Here is a 23,322-nt window from a genome sequence, read left to right as displayed (position 1 = left end):
TTACCTTCTACCACCTCTCCACCAAAGGATTTGAGACCAAAATCTTCCCCCTTAGTAGAGCAATTTTTGGGAGGTGCCCAAGGCCTCCCCACCTTTCTTTCACAGGTTGGAGTGAGTGACCCGAGAAGAAAAAAGGTGTTGCAGCTATATTATATGTGTGGCATTTGTAGGGGCGGCTGGTGATTGAGCCGCCCCTATAAATCGGAGCTATTTATACGGGGGCCATTTGTAGGGGCGGCTGGTGATTGAGCCGCCCCTACAAATCGGAGCTATTTATACCGAGGCCATTTGTAGGAGCGATTCAATCACCAGTCATCCCTACAAATAGAATCTCCGGGGGCGGCTGGTGATTGAGCCGTCCCTACAAATCAGACCCATTTGTAGGGGACGGCTCGTATCATCAGCCGTCCCTGCTGTTCCATTTGTAGGGGCGGCTCCATCACCAGCCGCCCCTAAAAAAAAATTTCGACCTGTTGCAACAAACTATTTTTTACGTAGTGGGATTCCAACATACGGGTCACGCACCAACCATAACACAAGGTTTTGGCGTGTTGGCGATCCCCCAAACACACCCGAAGCCATTATTTGCCGTCTGATTTGCCCATAAACAAACACACATGAAGCCGATCTGAATAGTCCGTCCCTATCGTACACATGTGCTCGAGTCTCTCTGTCCCAAAAAAAAAATATACTCCCACGTCTCACAAAGAGTATCATTCTCGTTTCATAAAAAGTCAAAAATATACTTTTTAACTTTGACTAAATATATAAAAATATATTAAAATTTATGGTGCATAACTGATATGATTAGATTAATCGTTGGATACATCTTCAAAATAAGTTTATTTGGAGATAGAAATTTTGCTATGATTGTGCCACCTCTGAAACACTATGATTGAGCTTATAGATCTCGAGATTGATAAGATCACCCTAAGCATCTTGCTGTCGATGGGCATATCGTCTATCACTAAAAGAACAATGCTGCTAAATTGTAGAATAAATCAAGAAAAATGTGAACACCCGAGTGAAGTCACAAACTTGAACCTGGATGGGTAGGTTCCATCGTAAACAAAACTTTTGTGTCAAAGAGAAACACCATATTTCTATATAAATATTTTGTATAATAAAAATTACCCACGTCCTTTTTTTCACCGTTGATTATAATGCTTTTCGTGTTGGATATTCACAAGAAGACGAACATGCATGGAATGAACAACTTAATAAAACTCTTCTGGTTCTATAAAAGTGAACTGATTTATGTAAAGTTCTTACATGATTCTCGTGAGTATGTGAAACAACACGCATTTTATTTCGAGGGAATTATGTATTTGGTACTGAACAAATCAGTCTTTCTTATTTGACACTAAAAATTTTAAACTTTCTTATCTAACACCAAGTTGAGATCTCTTTCCCTAAATAGCACTGCCGTCTATTTGGGATAGTAATGGTTCCAAGTGGCTCGTAAAATGATATAAATGCGCTTGTTTGTAGCAGAAGTAGGTGGTGTCAAATAGGAAAAAGAATAAATGGACAAAGGTTGTCAAAGAAGTAAATCATAAATATCACAAATAAATAGGAAAAGAAACTACAACTTTTATTTTAGTCATTTCTCCATCTGAGGTTGTTTGAAAAAAACACGAATTTTAGTGCTTAATTTTTACTATTCGACGTCTATAAGGCGAGCTCGATGCCTTGGCCCCAGCTGCGGCCGTGCATCCAGCAAGCTCGACCACGATGGCGGCGGCGTGCGGTCAACCTTGGCCCTGGCTGCTAGCGATGCGCTGTGCGTAGGCCGGAGGGAAGCCACCGACGCGAGACCACTGGCACGGCCGAGGCAAGTCGCGGCTTTCATCGTCAGCCACCTGTTGACGAGGAGCACGGCGGCCGGCATTGAGAGGGCACAGCGCAAGAGGGCCTGCCCACCGCCAGCCGACACCTGCTCCGCCCCTTGGTCCTCTCTTCCTGCGAGTTCCATCGATGTACATTTTTTTTACGGAGAAAAAGACTCGTGCGTGAGTGCCGCGTCAGGGGATGGCATGGCGCCTGCGTTACTACGGGTATTTTCGTCAACCTAAAAATAAACTAACATGATCAGCATAGTCAACTAATAGATGCCTGCAAATGGACGGGTATGTTATATAGGAAAAGAAATTTCAACTTTGTGTCACGTAAGAAAGTTCGACTTTTTCGGTGGCAAATGAGAAAGGACTGGTTTCTTACGTTGGCAAATACATAATTCTCTTTTTAATTTTCTGTGCACACGTATTTAATCTGATTCCTACTCCTATCTTCCTATTGCATTCAATATCATGTAAGTATCTAACTTTCCTATTTGACTAGTTTGAATAGCTTAAGGAGCACAAAGTTAATCCTGGAAAGGATCACCAATGATTGGTAGTTTAAGGCAACTCTTTTGCACTATACAAGTCATCATGAGAAATCATACAACTGTTGCTACTTTGCTACTTCTCCTAGCAAGTGGTACTCTATATAAAGAGATGTACAGAAGATGCATACACGTAACGGACGATTGCCACCGCGACGTTCTGAGATTCTTAAATCTCCTGTACCGGCTGGGAGGTGATGGAGGGGGAAGGGGAGAGCGCCGCCGTCAGGGCCAAGGTGGCCGAGCTGCAGAAGGCCGCCCTCGCGCTGGCCGAGGTGGTGGAGGGGTAGACGACAGGTGGACAAGAGGAGGACTAAGGTGATGTTGATGCTGACGCGATTGGCGTCTGCTGGTGCCGCCTAGCGATCCTCGTCATCCACCAACTTGGGCCAAGCCCACACGGCCCACCTTGTGATCTTCCCATCTCTCTGTGTGTGTATATATATAAATTATTTTGTAGCCAGCTACAGGGATATATATATATATATATATATATATATATATATATATATATATATATATATATATATATATATATATATATATATATATATATATATATAGGCGCACACACACTGCCTTGTGATTAGGGATGAAAACGGTACGGGTATTTTCCGACCGTATTCGAAACCGAATCCGTTTAGAGGGGTTGAGATATGTCCGTATCCGAGTCCGGATATCCAACATCCGATACCGTATCCGTATCCGAATACTCAAATCACATATTTATGATGTCGATATCCAATCGTATCCTATCCGACATAGTTGACACTATCCGTATTCTAATCCGAATCCGGACAAAAATATGAAAACAAATGTAATATCGGTGATATCCGTCCATATCCTATCCGTTTTCATCCCTACTTGTGATCATCCTATGTCGCTAGTGAAAAATGAGAATGAAATCAAATCCGTTCCTTAGGGTGTTGTTTGCGGCAGCAATCGGGTTCTTGATCGCGTTTCATTTGCCAGATTTTCAACACCGTTCAGAAATAGCACTTCTAATTATACTGCAGAGGGGACTCCTCTGCTGCAGTCAAATGCCACTTCAGATTTAGAGGTACAAACTCTCAACTTGTCAGAAATCAAGTCCACGCCAGTGGGACTTGACGAAGATCATGTTTCAACATGTGTCACTGCGACTTGGTTCATATACATACCTTGGGGGCATGTTTGACCTTTTTTACATGCCTCTTGTGCCGTAGAAGATTGCTCTGCCGGCAAAACAAAAAGGCGCGGAGCGGCTACCACTAAACATCCAGTCTGTTCGTTTGGCCGTGGCTTATCGTAAACGATCGTAAATTTCTAGTCGAAACAATATTTTTCTCTCATACAAATCAGCCAGCAGTACTTCTTCACGAACCAGCAACGATATGAACCAGCCAACCGAATAGGCTGGATCTTCACCTGCGCCGGCTCTGGGGACACCCATGTGAGGTCTCTCTCTCTCTCATGATCTTCGTCCGCTCATCCTTCCTTGCTTCCATTTATTTTGCTTCTAAGGGCATCTCCTGGAGTACTCAATAATCCTTCCTGATCCACAATTTTTGGGAAGAATGAAACAAATCCATCTCCAACAACTCCTAAATTCAACTCCCAATCTTTTGACACTTGAGAAAAAAGCCCCCACTTGTGCATAAAGATACGCGGACTCAAGGTCGCGCGTATCTTCTCTCAAACACCCGTATCCTTCGGACAATCTAAAGGTGGAAGGGCGGAGAAAGAATAAAGAGTAGAAAAAGGGTTACTGATGTAAATGTATAAGAGAAAAAACAATATATAAAAGTGTTTAGAATAATTTAGATATAGTATAGGATTGCTGATGTAAAATTATTTTCTATATTTTAGGAGTGAATTACTGGGAGATCATCTTATTTATTCCTTTCAATACTTTTTGGTGAGTTAGAAAACTCCATGGATTTACAAAGAAATTTTTGCGAACTCTTGGAGATGCTCTAACTAACTACTGTATTATTAATTAACTTTACTAAATCGACACTACTACATAAATGATTGTAGCAACACCACTTTTTTTTAGGGAAAATGGTTCTCATCTAGAGCCACCCCTACAAACACCACTTTTTTTTAGCAACACCACTTTTGTAGGGGCTGCTGGTATTATTAGCCGCCCTTACAAATAGATCTATTTATAGGTGCGGCTCTAGATCTAGCCGCCCCTACAAAGGATTTATAGAGGCGGCTGGATCTCGAGGTGCTCCTAAAAATAAACGTCGAATAGTAAAAATTAAGCTCTAAAATTTGATTTTTTCAAACGACCTCGGATGGAGAATTGACAAAAACCAAAGTTGTAAATCTCGAAAAGTGATAGAACTTTGAAGTTGACATCTTTTTGATTTGAAATTATTTTGTCACAGAAAATTATGTTTGAAATTTTTAAATTTGAAATTTGAATTTTTCAAACGACCATGGGTGAAGAAACAACAAAAATAAAGTTGTTGATCTCAAAAAGTTATAGAACTTTGTAGTTGACAACCTTTTCATTAAAAATCATTTTGTCAAGGAAAACTACGTTTAAATTTCTCACATTTGAAATTTGAATTTTTCAAACGACCTCTAATGGAGAACTAGGAAAATCAAAAGTTGTAGATCTCGAAAAGTTATACGACTTTGTAGTTGATAATTTTTTTATTTGAAATCATCTTGTTGAGGATAATTAGGTCTAAATTTCCAACATTTGAAATTTAAAATTTTCAAACGATCTCGGATGGAGAAACAACAAAAACGAAAGTTGTAAATCTCAAAAAGTTATAAAACTTTGTAGTTTACCACTTTTTATTTGAATTCGTCTAGAGTTCCAAACACTCATTTTAAAGTCGGTTCAGTATAATATTAAGAGACACAAAATCTGATTTGGACACGACTGTGTGTGGTGTGTAGTGGTTAGAGGAGGGAACGCACGAAGCTGAGGTCGCGGTTTGAACCCGATGGCCGCAAAGCGCGTGTTTTTCATGTAAAAAATCACGTGACTTGGCTGGCCGGTGGAAAAAAGGAACGAAAAAGTTTTTAGAAATCCTTACCTTCTGGCTTTTTAAGGGAGGCCATTACAAAAACAAGGTCAAACAGTCACTCTTTCCTATCAGGATTTTACGATCTGAATATCGAGAAACCACTATTAGAAAAGAGCATAATAAGTAAATGTTGACGCCATCTTTTACTTTTTGGATGGTCGGCAGTGCCATAAACGCGATAACCAGCACCACGGAGTCAATAAATTCAACTAAGGCCCCGTTTGCGTGCCCTTAAACCCGGCTTGATCCGCTTCTTTTTTTCATCCGGAACCATGTTTTCCTCTCACAAATTCCTCCAGATTCATCCATATTCCTCCAGATTCCTCCAAAATTTCTCCAAACGAACGGGGCCTAAATAGAATCCTAAAACAATCTTATTCGAGCACACACGGGACCCGCAACAATGAAATTCACACAAGCAGCAATCATCCGAGCAGAGTGCGGACGTGTGGCTACCCGACGGGGCCTTGTGGGATTTAAAAAAATTGCTATTTTTTGCCTAAATTTATGATTTTTGGAAAATGGATTTTGTGGGGTCACTCCTAGCCTCCCACCCTCGCTAGAAGCTAGGCGGGGGGAGGCCGAGGGTTTCCCACAGCGATTAGGAGGAGCACAAACGAGGGTATCCCAAAGAAAGCATGCTCAAATGAATGCGGATTAAATGACCATTAAATTACTGAATTAACTCTGTCTAAAAAACAGTGCCCCCAGATATTTATAAGCCATACCGGGAGGCCGTTGAAATTACACAAGGGTTATCTGACAGCTCGCTACGCTAATACAATGTCCCCATACTCCAGCCAACCACTCCAAACCCTAATGGCGCCGCCGCTTGCCTTGCGAGCAGCTCTGCCTCTCGCCGATGCCGCGCTTGGCGAGGGTCCTTCTATCCTTCCACCGGGTTCGGATCCCCCTCGTCAACCGTTACCTTCGACTTGTTCTCTAATGCGGGCACCTGAAAAGAGGGAGCGGGACTGGAAGCCCTCGACGCAAGGTGTCAGCACGCACGCGAAGCATCAGTATGGGCCCAAAAAAGGCCGAGTGCCGGGCGGGGGTGTCCTGCTGGGGCGCCTTCGGCTCGTTTTTCAGCCACCCCTACAAATCGTCGGTCACCACCTATACAAATCATTGAATTGTAGTGGTGCTTGAGTATGGGTGACTGGACAAACCGCCCCTACAAATGCCCTCGAGCTGCCCCTACAAAGACTTTATGTAGTAGTGCGAAAAGCTTCCGTATATATCCTTATATATATTAAGCACATGGCCTCATGGAGGGTTGGGTTGGGTTGACGCGATTAATTAGTGAGTATATATTTTGTTTGGTGTCAATGCGATGAGCAGGACACCCCCACTCGCAAATATCTTGTGGCGCTGACAGTGGGTTACAGCGAGAGAGTCAATGTCAATGCGACAGTTCACAAGGTAACACTGTAAGCAATTATACGTTACTTGGCTGATTGCTTCCATCCTTGTTTCTGATGGTTTGCTGTAAACTGAATGAACACCGATGGATCGAGCAGTTCTCAGACAATTTTGATGTGATGCTGTTCCACTACGATGGTCGGGCGACAGAGTGGGACAAGTTCGAGTGGTCCAAGCAAGCCATTCATGTCAGCGCCAGGAAGCAGGCCAAATGGTGAGCAGCAACAGCTAGCAACAAACATCCAGTTCCTTCTTCCTTGGTGGTGTGGGGTGCATCATCATGCACTGAAAATGCATGCATGTAGGTGGTATGCCAAGAGGTTCATGCACCCCAGCATCGTGGCGCCATACGACTACATCTTCCTGTGGGACCAGGACCTTGGGGTTGAGACCTTCGACGCGGAGGAGTACATCAAGATTGTGAAGAAGCACGGGCTGGAGATTTCGCAGCCGGGCCTGGACATCACCAGGGGGGTCAAGAACTACCATATCATCGTTAGAAGGAACGACACCGAGATACACACGTAAGTACTGTATTAACTAATAATAACTATACTTACGTTTTTTACGTTAGTCCATTATCTTCTCATTTTCCACATTTTGTTTTAATTAATTTGTGGAATGAAATTGGTTCATCCATCATAATCTTATACATCACAAGCTAAAAATAGTATTAGAGTAAAGTCCACTGGCGGTCCTCGAACTTGTTCGGCTGTGTCATCCTGATCCCTAAACTCGCGAATCGACCATATAGGTCCATCTATGTCATCCTGGTCCATAAACTTGCAAATCGCTCATTTAGGTCCTCAAACTTGTTCGACTGTATCATCTAGGTCCCTAAATATGCAAATCACCCGTTTAGGTCCTCAAACTTGTCCACTTATAGCTCCTCGCCCTGCCGCCTCCAAGGTGCATCGGCCTCGCCGCCATGCATCCTACCCATCATGGGCAGTGAGGATCCGCTAGCCTTGGTAGAGGCATAGAGCAGACAAGGGAGGGTTCAGAGGGAGAGGAAAGGTGGTTGTTTCATTGGGAGAGGAAGTGGCGATGTCGACGAAATACGTCTGGCAGTCTACCGAGGGGTATGCCCACGGTAGTAGATGAATTGGTGGAAGTGCGTGTGAGAAAACCGGATGGTGACACAGAACGCAAGAGACAGCGATTAGACAGGTTTAGGCCCCCGACTTGGCGTAATACCTTACGTCATGTGTCTTTCGGTGGGTTATATTGCGTATGATCAGATAAAAACGAGGGGGCCCCTAACCGCCTTATATAACCCAGGGGGTAGGGTTACAGATCGGTTGTTTCTATCCTAATCGGTTTTACAAGATAGGAAGTTACAGATATTATGGGATCTAACATATCCGAACAGATCATCCTTGATCGCAGCACGCGGTCTTGCGAAGCACGCTGACATGTGCCGTGCTCCGTGTGGCGTAGTCTTGCGGACTGGGCCTCCCCTAGCGGTTCAGCCCATGTACAGCCCTGTGGGTATCAGGGGTCATACCCCCGCAGCTAGTCCCCGAGCGCCTTGTATTCGCTGAGCAACACCGTCTTGAGCTTATCTGAGCTGTCCGACTTGTTGCTGATCATCAGGTGCAGGCTTCCGACCAGATTAACTAGGAGCCGAGTTGTTGAAGCAAGCGTCCAAGATGTTGAACAAGCGTCCGAGCTGTTGAGGCAGATGTCCGAGCAGTTGGACTAGTCGATAAAAATCGGACTCACTCGAAGTTGAGGTTTGTCAGAAGGATGTAAAGGGCTCAAGTAAAAAAATTGAAGTCTCCATCTTAGATGAAGTGTGCCCACTTAGATTCCAGGCAGCGAAGTTGGATGCTTAGCATCCCTGAATTAGTTAGCACTGAGGAACTTAGTCCCACAGGAGCGAAGAGAGATGCTTAGCATCGATGCCTTAGACAAAATTGACTCTTAGAGCCAAAACAGGGAGATTGGACGATTACAGTCTACGACTTAGTCGCTTTGTAGAAGACCAAGTTCAGAATAAGCACATTCACCGCTAGGTGAAGTGTGCCCACTTAGTCCTCGAGTCTGGCAGTAGGTGAAGTAGTCACGTGGTGCCAGGGTCCAAAGTAATAGTCGCCAGGTGTGAGCCCAGTCCCCAGCTTAACCGGTTTGAGCCATGAACCGACAATGTAGGCTTGTTTAACACTGCTGGCTTGAGCCAAGAACCGACACTCTTGAAGCAACCATCACTGTCGGTTGGGACTACAAACCGGCAGTGTTGTTCAATTGGACATTGTCGGGTGGAGCCAGGAACCGACACTGTTGCTTGTAGATCAGTGTCGGTTTTTAAGAACCGGCAGTGATGCCAACCCCCATCACTGCCGGTATGCCACTGTCAGTTCAAAATCCGACAGTGAAGGGGGTTTTTGAACTGATAGTGATGTCCAGATCTGGGGTAGTGAGTCCCTAGCTTAGCTGAGAGAAGCAGCGTAGAAATAAGTACAGTCATCGCAAGATGACGTGTACACACGTAGTCCTCAAGCCTACTGGAAGATTGCGAAGATATCTTGTAGCAGGGGCAGAGAAAATAAGTCTGAAAGCTTGCCAAAAGCGGAGAGGTGTGCTTAGCACTGGATTGCTGCGATAGATGTACTTATCAAGGCCCCCGACGTACCACCTAGGATCAGCACCCTGATCCAGACAGCATGGAATACCTTGATAGCACACATAACATGCAGCGTCGACAAAACGTAGTAGCCAGTAGGCAAATCGACAAACCAGACGTAGCAAAATCCGACCACCAAGGGAGTCCCTAGCTTAGCTGGCGACTCTTACATGAAGAATCCGAATGCCAAGGAGTCCATAGGTTAGCTGACGACGCTTGCACAAAGAGTCCAAACGCCAGGGAGTCCCAAGCTTAGCTGGTGAGCCCCAGCATAGCTGATGATGACGCCCAAGCAACTAGTCGGCGGTGAAGTGAGCGCCGAGCAGGAGTGAGCGCCGAACAGTCTGACCAGTTGGTTGGCGGTGAAATCCGTCTGTCAGGTGGTCCGACCACCTGGATGATGATCATCTTGTCCTTCCCGACTGATCCAGCCCCCGAGCATAAAAAATGAGCACGGCAACCGAACCAGGTACCTATAATAAAAATATGGAGAACAGATAGTACATGATGTAAAAATAAAGTATATGAAGTCCGAAGAAAAATCAGTAGTGATGAAATAACATATGCAGCTCGCCGTTTAGTTGGTGCAAACACTTAGTGTTCTTTTGGAGATGTATTTATATTTAATATAAATCATCCGACCACTTAGTTTGTACCTGAGTCTTCAGCCCTAGCTAGCCCGTTAACCATGACGCGGAGCGCGGAGCCCGTATGCTTGTAGGAAGAACAAAGCGTCGCTAAGGAGCTGCGGCCGACCACCTATAATGCAGGGGGCAGACACTCGTGCACGTGTAGGGAGGAGCCAGAGACGGGTCCGTCTCTGGGGACATCCGAGCATCTACATGATTGTTCGAGTGTTTGGGAAGTTGCCTTAGGCAAAAAGGTATGTCATCTTTAAGATGGTATATATGGACGAAAATAGTTTGGAGAATAAACATAGAGAAAACAGCACGGAGATACGTCATGGCGATATATGAAAGTCGGAGAATATTTAGGAAAATATTAAAGCGTGACTTAGCTTTAGACAGAACGTCTAGTCGGTGGCGTATGGTGTTATTTGGTCGGCGTTGACAAAATTGCGCGGCCCTCTAGCTTTCCGGCCTGTCGTCGTGGCGGCGGTCGTGGTTGTCATAGTGCCGTTCTTTGCAGCGATCATCATTTCGACGTGGCAGGGCTCGCTTATGACTTGGGCGGCTCGCTTAGCGGCTCGCTTGATGGCTTGGCGTGGCTCGCTTAGCAGCTCGTTTGGCGGCTCGCGTAGCAGCTTGATGCAGTTGGGCAGGTACGCAGAGTCGTAGTCGAACTCAGCAAGAAGAAATCGAGGTCGGCGCCAGCATAGTCGAACTCGGCGGTGCGCAGCTGATGGTCCTTTTCTCGGCCTTGAGCCAAGCTTGTAGGACAGTGGCTGCGTGCAGACGACGTGATCCGTGCCACCAGCGTGAGATGACATGGAACGACCAAGAATGCAGTTAGACTCCTGTTCAGCCTGGGCGTTCGGTTTTAACCGATGGTCCGGTTTGGTTTTTTTGGTTTTCCAAAATTTCGGTTTCCAGAAAATGACCCCCGATCGGTTTGCTAAAATTTCAAAAACCGACCAATTTCGGTTCGGTTTTTTAGTTCGGTTTTTCGGTTAAAACTGAATAAACCGATGCAAGAAAACATCATACAGGATTTAGAACTGACAGCACATCACAGTATATTATTTGAAGACTCAAGACTGTTATAAACTTAACAATTCAATGCTCAAATCAAATATTACAAATTTGCAGTTCATTCTTGACAATAAACCACAGTACTCCATCAGTTTTGATAAACAACAGGAAAAAAACAGGGTTCGGTTCGGTTTCTCGGTACTTCGGTTCGGTATTGCATAGAAACAGAAACCAAAGCCGAACACCGAACTTCACAGAACTGGGAACTGAAACCGAACCGAAAAACCGAACTACCGACTATTCGGTTCGGTTTCGGTTCGGTTCGGTGTTCGGTTTTCGGTGAAAAAGTGCCCAGGCTGAACTCCTGTCAAAATAACCATGCACGCATATGTAGATATCCGGATGCATACATATATCATAAGATATTAGATTGAAGATTAAAAAATTGACTTAGCATGTGCGAGATCAAGCGGAGGCGCCGACCGATCAGCCTCTGGGAAATCGCTCCACGGATGATATACATGTATATGCATGATTTGCATGTCGGTGTAGATCGGACGTAGCCTTCGTGTGCTTGCTTGCGTGGTGATGTAGATGCATACATATTCCTTCATGCAAATTTTAGATCGGATCTAGCATGCGTTGTTGTTGTCACCGTGACTCATATTTTCAGGTATTGATCTTAACGTAGTCCATGGACTTAGAGCTTGAACTATCTAGCCGGCCGGGTCACGCTGCTGAACGCCTACTCCGATCGCAGAATGACCAAGATGCTTCCGAAGGATAACGAATTGCCCGTTACTACGTACGAAGCAAAACAGGTAGTCTGCCCTTTGGGATTAGAAATTCAGAAGATACATGTATGTCTTAATGACTGCATCCTCTACCGTGGCGAGGAGTACGAGAAGTTAGATGCATGCTCGGTATGTCATGCATCGCAGTATAAGATCAGGCGAGATGACCCTGGTGATGTTGAGGGCGAACGTCCCATGAAGAAAATCCCTGCCAAGATTATGTGGTATGCTCCTATAGTACCACGCTTAAAATGTCTGTTCAGAAACAAAGACCATGCAAAGTTGTTGCGATGGCACAAAGAAGACTGTAAGGTAGACAATATGTTGAGATACACTGCTGATGGGTCCCAGTGGAGAGCAATAGATAGAGAATTCCTAGAGTTTGCAAATGACGCAAGAAACTTAAGGTTTGCTTTAAGTACGAATGGTATGAATCCTTTCGGGGAGCAGAGCAGTAGTCATAGCACTTGGCCTATTACTCTATGTATCTACAACCTTTCTCCCTGGTTATGCATGAAGCGTAAGTTTATTATGATGCCAGTGCTCATCCAAGGCCCAAGGCAACCTGGCAACGACATCGATGTGTACCTGAGGCCACTAGTTGAAAAACTTCTACTTTTGTGGAATAGATCAGGTGTACATATGTGGGATGAGCACAAACAGGAGTACTTTGACCTGCGAGCATTGTTGTTCATAACAATCAATGATTGGCCTGCTCTAAGTAATCTTTCAGGACAATCAAATAAGGGATATAATGCATGCACGCACTGTTTCGATGACATTAAAGGTATATTCTTGAAAAAATGTTGAAAGGTCGTGTACCTTGGCCATCGTCGATTTCTTCCTACGAATCACCCCCTAAGAAAGAAAGGCAAGCATTTTAAAGGTAAGGTAGACCATCAGACCAAGCCGGGCAACCGAACTGGTGAGGATGTACTCAATATGGTCAAGGATGTGAAAGTAGTATTTGGAAAGGCACATGGCAGCAAAGTTGTTCTGAACGACGCCAATGGTCACGCACCCATGTGGAAGAAGTCCATATTTTGAGAGCTACCCTATTGGCAAGTCCTAGAGGTCCGTAGCGCGATCGACGTGATGCACCTGACGAAGAATCTTTGTGTGAACCTGCTAGGCTTCATGGGTGTCTATGGGAAGCCTAAGGACACACTTGAAGCACGACAGGACCTGCGGTGTTTGAAAGAACGAGACAACCTGCATCCAGAGAAGACAAATGATGGACGCCATTACTTAAGTCCTGCCAGCTACACTCTTAGCAAAGAAGAGAAGGAAAGCATGTCGAGGCTTCCCCTGCTAGGCTTCACCGGAGCGCGCCCGAGCCTTCCCCGTCGCCGCCCCCAGTGACCACCGGAGCGCGCCCAGCCTTCCCCGCGCTGCCGCACCTTTGAGAACAAGGAGCCCCGGAGCCTTCCCCGCGCTGCCGCACCTTCGAGAACGAGGAGCCCCGGAGCCTTCCCCGCGCTGCCGCACCTTCGAGAACGAGGAGCACCAGAGCGCGCCAGAGCCTTCCCCACCGTCGCCCCCAGCGACCACCGGAGCGCGCCCAAGCCTTCCCCGCACTGCTGCACCTTCGAGGACGAGGAGCCCCGGAGCCTTCCCCGCGCTGCCTCACCGGAGCGCGCCCGAGCCTTCCCCGCGCACGCTGCTTCACTAGAGCGCGCCCGAGCCTTCTCCAAGATCCGCAGCAGGTTTGGCCCGGTCTCCCTCTTCCTCTGCACTTGTTCAGATCTCTTGCTGCTGTATGGCCAACTCGTTCAGTGCCATTGCTCAATGAATGTATCGCTTTGATTTGGTGCTAGCTGTCGAGTGCTTATCCTGCTATCTTGTGGTGGACTGGTGGCTAATCTTTGCCGAGTGCCGGATCAGCAGGAGTCTAGGACAGCGAAGAAAACAAGTTCACCACAAGATTCTATTTTTCTTGTGCCCAACAGCCTATATTGTGTATACAGTATACTCGTGTTTGCATTGATTTGCTAGTAATCTATATCTGTTGGTCGAGAACTTTTCCCTAAACATAATAAATAGGAGGTCCACGTACAAATCACTCGTGGAATAGGAGGTGGTACAATTCATTGCAAATAAATTTAGGCTGTCTGGTCTTAAGAACAACTTGATACACTCATCTTGCCATCCTCTCAAAATACAAATACTTTTGTGGCCTGTTGGATAAAGGTCTTCTTGAAAGGATTTTGTGTGTGTGTGTAGAAAGTGACTTTGCCTGACAATGATTTTCTAGAATAACCTTTGTGAAGAAAGTGAACCAAGAAAATATTTTTCCATATCCCACCATCTTGTTCTCCGTAAAAAATTAGTTCCACGGAACGACTCTGCAAACCGTAGTTTAGAAGAGGTCTCCAACTCTAGGAGCTTTGACAAATAGATCATGTTTGGTTGTTGCCTGCCAGGTAGAATTCCATCCATGCAAGAATACCCCGTTCGCTTCCGATGTGTGGTACTGTAATATGTATTTGCATGTGCGTGTCGATGATCAAATTAAATGGCAAAGACGTGTACCACCGTTATTACCGGTCAATCACCCATGCCACTTGAGGTTGAGGGTAACAATTTAGCTAGTCTGCTACTTTTGCATGGCGATATTTGATTTTACCTAACCATACTTACTGCTCTTAAGAGGCAAAATATTCTTTCAGATTGTAGGAATAGTGATAGCTTCCCAGTCCTATAATGAAACAGATTATTACTGTTTTTTAGTAAAGTCTAAGTCTCTAACATATTTTTTGGCTGCAGGAGCTGGACCTCGCGTTTGACACCTTGGATGTGAGCCACCGCCGCCACCATATATAATCCGTTTATGATGGATTAATTGCTCCAACCTTTTGTAATCGGATGGATGCGTGTGTCGAGCCCTCGTGCCAGCAATCTTGTAATGTGATTTTGCGCTGAGCCATCGAGCTCAGGGGAGCACGGGCGCGGCCTGGTGTCTCATCTTGTAATGTGATTTTGCGCTTATGACGACGCCAGCCCCTAGATCCGAGACATTCGATGGCGTCCGTGATGTTGTAGTAGCAGGGCACGTAGTTCTCGTACTCGGGCGGGCATACCTCCGCCTCCTTGGCGCGGACTAGTTAGAAAATTGTAGAAAATCCGTACTAGTTGAACATGCGGACTGTGTTCATCTCGGCTAGTATGTTCTCTGTCGAGCGGTAACGGACGTCAAGGAGGAGCTTTGATTCTACGAGGGAGAGCGGCAACGGTCGTGGAAGACCGTGTTCCCTTCCTCGTAGAATCGGAGCTCTTCCGTGGCCAAGTACGGTGCCGTCCAGTGGAGAAATGCCCGCCGAGATGATCACATAAGCAAGGTCAACTAGTACGGAAGCTTACGTGATCTTAGAAGATGTGTGAGGTCATGAGAGCGTGTGTTTTTTTCTCAATTTTGTCGAGCAGGTCACTTAGAATTAATTTTTCCATGAAATGAAATACTTAGAAATCATGCCTTTTATTTTTTAGAATTAATTTTTTCATGAAAGCAAGGTCAACTAGTACGGATGGTTATTTATTTAAACATGTTTTTGAGCTAGAATTTGATGGATATTTGATAGATATAGTTTTTATTTTTTTATAGATATATCTAGTGGTGTAAAAGCTAGATGGCTGCCCCGAGAGGCAACATGGATGAAGAAATGATGGATACTATCAACACCGGCACTCAATTTGCCGATGGTGACCAGCAGGATGTACATGACGGGAGTCAATACCTGGCTCTTGAAGATAACCAAGAAAATATTGTGCAAGAAAATACTAGCGAGGTATATATATTTATATATATATTTGAATATTATATATATATATATATTTGAATATCTATCATCTATTATGTGTACACATGATATTTATTTATTCTTTTTTATACGTAGCCCTCTGGATCGATGACCACAATGGCGAAAAGCAAAAATATTCGAGGCCTAAAAAAGTCATTGGAGGGGCGCTACATAATATCAGAATTCAATATCGAGACAGGCGAACCACTTGGTCCACATGCAAGGAAATTCATGCAACACTGTGGGTGCCTTGTAAGGGATAGACTTCCGATCAGTGCCTGTGAATGGAAGCAAAAGATCAACGAGCCTCATGTTAGTTTTGTCTCTGATCTTGATAAGAATTTAATTTGGGATGATATCCTTCAACATTTCACGTTGTAAGCGGATGATTATGATACTATCAATGATGATGAATTGAAGGAACTAGTTCGAAAGTGGGCTATGAAGAAGATGGACACACAATTTTAGACTTAGAAGAAATCCCTATACACGAAATACGTCAAGAAGAACCTAACGCCCAATTTCAATACTAGTAGCCCGCTCGTAAAGTTGAGGCCCTACTGGAATGATTTTGTACAGTACAAGACATCGGAAGAGGGTGAGGAACAGGTGAGAAGGAACCAAGAAAATGCCCAACAGAAGGTATACCACCATGGCATGGGATCAGGTGGCTACGCGACTGCCATTCCCAAGTGGGAAAAATAGAAGTGGTCATTCTTGCCAAGGGTATCACACCAGAATCACTCAATTGGCCCAAACGCGCGAAGAATTAGTTTTTCGCTCATGGGGGAAGACTGGACCTAGAGACCGGGAAGCTGGTTCATGGCACAAAACTCGAAAGAGCAACACAAAGATTTTCTTATGCTCTACAAGCTAAAGCTATTGGTGCGTTCAGGCCCAATAGAGAGAAGGATGAACTGACGTATGCCCTCGGGACCGCTGAACACAGTGGCCGAACAAGAGGTTTAGGACGGAACATTTCTTGGGAGCATGGTTTCCCTGACGACAGAGATACCTACAGAAGCCGGCAGAGAAGGAAGGATGAGGATGCAGCGTGGATTAGTAGGTTGGAGGAATTGGTTCGTGAGTCATGGGAGGCGTTGCTTCAAGCGCAGGAGCGCGAAAAAGACATGCAAGCTAGAATGCAGGACGAAATCATAAAGCAAGTGCAAATAGCAATGAGTGCCCAAAGGCAGGCATCAGATCCAGGAATCAATATTAATATTAGCCCCCCTGATCAGTTGAAAAGCAGCTATGCTTCCACGAAGTTGCCAAATCAAGATGACGCAATGCTACGTTTCCCCGTGGATGACATCACTGCACCATTTACATCATGTGAGCTACATATTCCAAAAGAGAATGCCACAATCATGGTGGCTCTCGGTGTTTTTCTCCTCCAGATCCTACCAAGACACCAAGAATCCATGGGGCTATAATACCACCTGGATATGTTAGCGTCTCAGTGGATAGAGTTAACAAAGGTTTTAGTGATCTGGCTCTTGACATTCCAAGAGGTGATGGGGAGAAAACTCTAGGAGAAGCAAAGAAGACATTTATACTATGGCGCAAGCGCTACATCATTATTCCCAAGGTCTCTAGTCCATCGCCGCTTCCTCAACTGCCTGACAATAGGTGCGGACAAAAGTGAACGAAACAATTTTTCTATTGACATGCATGATTAATAATAACAATTTCTTATACCTAATTATTCTTTTTTGTAATCACACAGCAGGGCCTCCGCCAACCTAAGTCCAATTATTCAATCTCTAGATCATCATAGTGCTCCGGGCAATGATTATGAAATGCCGCCACCGCCGCCACCTCCAAGGAGGTCTCCAACGCCTCCAAGGAGGTCTCCAATGCCTCCAAGGAGGTCTCCACCGCCGCCACCTCCAAGGAGGTCTCCAACGCCTCCAAGGAGGTCTCAAACGGCTGCCCCGCCTCCTTTGATGATCAAGAAGTAGCCAGCTCCTAAGAGGTCCGCCCCGCAAACGAAGCTGTTGGCTCACTAGCCGGCAAAGAAGAAAGCCTCCTCTAATCCAGTTATTCCCCAAAACCTGTCTTACGAGAAAAGTGAAAAGGAATTAAAAGATGCAGTACAAAAAGATGTGAAAAGTTTCTTCGAAAAAGTAAGCAAGCAACGAGAAGCGAGGGAGAACATGGAGAAACCATACTTCTACCTAGCTCCAGATCTTCTAAGAAAGAAGGTGGACCAGAAAAAACGGGAATCTCAAAAGACCCGGCCAAAATCGGACTACGACCGCTCTCTCACCAAGTCATTTGAGGCGGCACAGAAAAAGACTAGAGTAGGGAAAGGTCAACTCAGACAACAATCGCAACAATCAATCACCCTCTTGTCATTCATAATGAATATGGTTCAAACTTAGACTTACCAGATGTTGGTTTTGAGGAAATGGTTTGGTTTTACGAGGATACCGGTTTGGACCTTGCCCAAGTGCTCGCTGAAGGACCATCTGCTCCGAAAGTGGATCCTTGGAAGAAATTTGAACATGGAAAGAGTCTATACAACCCTGAGGCCTTAGGTGAACTGGGTACACAAATGTATCTGCTAAAGAAGTGGTACATGGCGGCGTGTGAATGGGGAGAGAACTTTATTTCTGTCAGAGTTAGAAACCAACATTACTTCCGTGGCGATGACGTTATATATGTTGAGTTTTTAGAATTACACCAACTATGCCACCTAGACTCTCTCGACAAAAGCCTCATTACCTGCTATTGTCTGTAAGTGTGATTATTTTCTACTATTAAAGTGTATATATATAAAGCTACATGTATATATATAAATTATATATCCTCACACTATATTTTTATATGTGCAGATATGAGATGACAGAACTCAGAAAGAGAAAGGATAATGATGATGGTTTCATTGATCCAAATGTCGTATTCAAACACCTTGATCCCCCCTCAATGGAAAGCTGAACTCGAAAAAAATCTCATGAGGTTCTTAGTGAACCAACAAAACAAGGACATACTCTTCCTCTACAACTTCAAGTGAGTGTTAAATAATTAATGTCGATTATATGGACATTTGTTCAATTATTTGCTTACTAGCTAGGCTATCTTCCATATATATATATATATATATATATATATATATATATATATATATATATATATATATATATATATATATATATATATATATTGACTCTAGTTAATGTCGATCATATTTGTGTATAAAAACATATGCATCCACTAGTCGGTTGATGGTCATCGATATGGCCAATAGTCGGTTGAGCATCTTAGACTCGTTAAGAAAAGAGCAAACAGAGTACCAAAACATGATAGATATTATCCAAGGGTAATTTGATCTCTCTAGCAACTATATATACCCCGATCTCTTAACTGCAACAATTATTAAAGGCCAAATTAATTTTTTATTTTATTGGGCGCAGTGTTTGGAAAATTTTCATTAAGGAACACCACATGAAACACTGCAAAGCGCCACTAGATGTAATCGCATACAAAGTAAGTACTAGCTACATATATATATATATGTAGCTATATATATATATATATATATATATATATATATATATATATATATATATATATATATATATATATATATATATATATATATATAATTCAATTAACACCATGCATGCTTTCAATTCACCGGATCTTTTTTCTTGTAAAAGTGGGTTCTGAGGCAAGAACAGGGAAACAACTATTGCGGATACTATGTTTGTGAGTTCATCATGGCGTACTCAAAAAGAACTCCTGAAGAGAACCTCAAAGTACGTTATATAAATATATTCATATATTCATAATTTCTTTTATTGCTCATATATATAAGTAATCACGTGACCAACACACACACATATATATATATATATATTAATACTTTTTCTTTAACTTTTATTGAAGACTCTATGGTTGAAGGAAAAAGTCATACGACGTGACCAACTGAAAGCAATTCAAGAGACCATAGCAGGATTTCTTAATGACCAGGTCCTAAACCCCGCCGGCGAGTTCTACAATGACGTGAACGAAACATGAAAGCCAAACCAGATGGAGTGAATTTGTTATCCCAAGGATATGATAGAATATACAATGCAAGATTTATTTGTAATATATATATATATATATATATATATATACATATTATATGTACATAAAATAGCGTACAATATATGTATATGCATGTAATATATACGTTAGTTTCATACTTTAGTTTGTACAAAATGTTCGAACATTATAAACGTGTAGAATACGTATATTATTAGTAGCGTAGAATGCATATTCAAAAACCTATTCAAAAACCAAAACGATTCATCAATTGAAAATAGAAACAAAAAAAAAGAAAAAAAAAGAAAACCTTTAGTCCCGGTAATACCAACCGGGACTAATGGGCCGACCCACGTGGCCAAGCCGGGAGGCCTCTTTAGCCCCGGTTGGTATTACCAACCGGGACTAAAGGAGGTGGATCTTTAGTCCCGGGCGCGAAACACCCTTTAGTCCCGAATTCGTGCTCTCGGTTCTAAAACCGGGACTGAAGGAGGTTGAAACCGGAAGTACAGCCCGTTTCTGTACTAGTGTAGGCTCGCTCTCTGGCGGCGGAACATATCTTCGTCGACTTCAAGGTACGCAACTTTTTTTTTTTGGCCTATTCTGGTGTGTACATCGGGCTGTCGGTTGATCTCTATAGTGTATTGTCAGTGTCAGTATTGGTTGGGATTTGTGGCTCGTCTCCAATGATTTGTTGGATCCTACATCATCATAGGATTGGTTACATCAAGAATATTAACAATGGTTCATGGTTTCTCTTGCGGAAAATATTGTTCATATAGGTATTAGATCTTGTTACATGTTCTTTAATTTGCACGGAATCTAAATGCTTTATTTTTAGAATTGTATTTTATACTCATACATAAAGGAATAGCATGATAAACAATGACAAGTCCAATCAAATTTTTATATCTCTTTAGTCAACCTATTTTAGTTGATGACGCTTTTGGCTTCTGTTCTATACATACAGTAGCCTAAATAAAAACAAGAAAAGCATCATCTGTTCATTTTTTGTGCTGGTGAAAATTCAGGGCTGCATTTCTATTTTCCAATTAGACCGATGCATTGTCGCAACTCTTAAGTAAGTGTGCACTAGCTTCCGTAACATTATTATAGTCTTCTTGGTTGGTTTAGCATTCCCCTGTTCTCTGGTTCCATTCCAATAGAAAGTGTTCACTTAAATGAGAACTTCATATTCACTTTGTACAGAACTGGGTGAACATGTAATATTTAATGATTTCTCAAAACTGATTAATTTTTCATGCATGTTAGGTTTAGTGCAACTGCGATACCTTGCTCTTGATTAAAGAAAATGATTTAGCAGTATACTTCTGTTCTTGTTTCTACAGATTTTCCGTTAACGGGTTACTGATTCTATTTGGAATTGTTGTGTAGCCTAAGTAAAAGCTGTACGAACACATTTTCTTTGTCTAAAAATTAGTGACCTTTATGTGCTTGTTATTCAGCATGCAAATCTTTGTGAAGACGCACACTGGCAGGACAATCTGCCTCAGAGTCAACCCATCAGATACCTTGTACACTGTTAAGGCAAAGATTCAAGAACAACTCCGCCTTGTGTTCAATGGTGTGCAACTAGAGGACAACCTTACATTAGCTGATTATGAAATCCAGCATAAGTCAACGATTGACCTCCAAGAAAATATGCAAATCTATGTAGTGGAGACGCTAGTAGGTAGGACCATCACTCTTGAGGTTGACTGCTTAGATACTATTAACAACGTGAAGGCCAAAATTGAAGATATTGAGGGATTTCCCAAGAGTCGACAATCTCTCATTTTTAACAACAAACAGTTGGAGGACAACCGCACCTTGTCAGACCTCAGCATTTGGAAGAAGTCCACCCTTCTCCTTGTCCTTCATCCGGTTCCAAGTGGTTCCATGCGGATCTTTGCGAGGATGCTAGATGGAAGAATCCTCACTCTTGAGGTTGATAGTACAGATACCATCTACAATGTCAAGGTAAAGATCTATGAGAAGGACGGTACTCGGCCTATATAACAACGCATCCTCTTTGCCTTGAAGCGGCTGCAAGACAACCTCACCCTGGCAGACTATGGCATGAAGAATGGGTGTTTCATCGATGTGCTGTTATGCCAGTGTGGATATTGATTTGTTGACATGGATACCATGCATGGTTATTCAACAAGTATTATTTTACTATAGAGTCCTAGAATCCCAGTCTTGTTTCTTCCTATTAGCAGTGTGTTAATTATCATGGTTGCACATTAATATTGCTGCAGTCTTCTTTCTTCCTTTCTTTTCAAGGAGAGGCGTGTTATTATCAGTAAAACTATCATTATAATAGCATGTTAATGTGCCACAGTGCAAGATCCTATCACAACTTTACAAGAATCATAGATTAGTTGACTGTTTTATTGCTTTGTTTGCTTACGGGTCTCGCTTTTGTCAGCCTTGTCGTCAACGGTCGCCTCCGAGCTGTAGTAGCAACTTGGCCTTAATTGGACGATCATGCTGCTGCGGGCATACTCTTCGCACGAACATCGGCGGGCGGGTGACACCACGCAACGGCCTCAGCTATAATAACACTTTTTCCAATCACATTTTAGAAAAAAAAACCTGTTTTTTTTTTATTTTTACTAGTAGAAGTGCACTTACGGCACGCATGTGCTTTAAGATAAGTGATGTCCTATGGGTATGGGAAAAAACTGAAATTGTAGGATATATAAATGAAGATCTGATTTGCAAATTACTTTTGAAGAGAGATAAACATATTATTTTAAAATTCATAGAATATTGAATAACAATCAAATATTGACACTCATGGAATACATAATATGATTATTTAGATGACAAAGTTGAGACTGATGGCCTTGGATGTTCATAGTGTTAGTATTTGAAGATCAATGTGTATCACAATATTTAGAACCCAGGTTTACATAACAAGTGCGAAGGGAAATTTAGCATAGTTACATAGCACAAATCTACATTTAAAAGTTTATGCACAAATATACACATCTCCTATCTTGATAGGATAAAAAATTTCATCAAGTCATTCATATAGTCTGACAAAAAATTTCTACTCAGCCGCTCTCATCGTAATAAAAACAGCTTTAGATATCTATTGATGGAGATGAGCTCTTAAATAAAATTAATAGTTGACACCAGTAGCTGCCATATCAAATAAAATTTTACTTTGATCTCTCATATTGCACAAAACTACAAATAGATCACTCCAAAACAATAACATTGCTCTAAGTGCCATTCATGATGCAATTGATGAGAGAACATTTGAGTAAATCAAGAACATTGAGATGGCTCATGAGGCTTAGAAGAAGTTGAAAGAATCATTCGAGGGCACCAAGGCAATAAAGGGTGTAAAGGCATACATTCTCAAGGAGAAATTTGCTAGCTTCAAGATAGCTTCAAGATAAACGAAGATTGTAACACCCCAAAATTTGTCACTTTTGAAAATAGAGTTAAAATGATTTATTTGTGATTTTTTGTGCACATAAAAACATAGGAAAATAAAAATTTTCATTAATTTAAAATTTATCATAAGGTAGAAACGTGTTTGTTGCATGCATGCCCTTGCATTTAAT

General features: G+C 42.9%; 2 protein-coding genes across 2 annotated transcripts in view; both read left to right on the top strand.

The window, feature by feature from the left end:
- LOC136486680 (polyubiquitin-like) overlaps nt 1-21,760 on the top strand; it is a 352,654-nt gene extending 330,894 nt beyond the window's left edge. Inside the window, exon 5 of the mRNA XM_066483643.1 lies at nt 21,208-21,760. Within this exon, the coding sequence (XP_066339740.1) occupies nt 21,208-21,760 (553 nt within the window). The remainder of the gene's footprint in view (nt 1-21,207) is intronic.
- On the top strand, nt 2,584-7,365 carry LOC136487201 (uncharacterized). Its single transcript, XM_066484326.1, has 7 exons — nt 2,584-2,672; nt 3,359-3,446; nt 3,592-3,683; nt 3,769-3,823; nt 6,757-6,837; nt 6,936-7,051; nt 7,143-7,365. The coding sequence occupies exons 1-7, from the start codon at nt 2,584-2,586 to the stop codon at nt 7,363-7,365; spliced, it is 744 nt and encodes a 247-aa protein (XP_066340423.1).
- Nucleotides 21,761-23,322: the final 1,562 nt, after the last annotated feature.

This window comes from Miscanthus floridulus, chromosome 10, assembly GCF_019320115.1.
Source record: "Miscanthus floridulus cultivar M001 chromosome 10, ASM1932011v1, whole genome shotgun sequence".
Classification (NCBI taxonomy): Eukaryota; Viridiplantae; Streptophyta; class Magnoliopsida; order Poales; family Poaceae; genus Miscanthus; species Miscanthus floridulus.
Note: the sequence above shows the minus strand (reverse complement) of the source record. Positions and strands in the feature narration are given on the sequence as shown.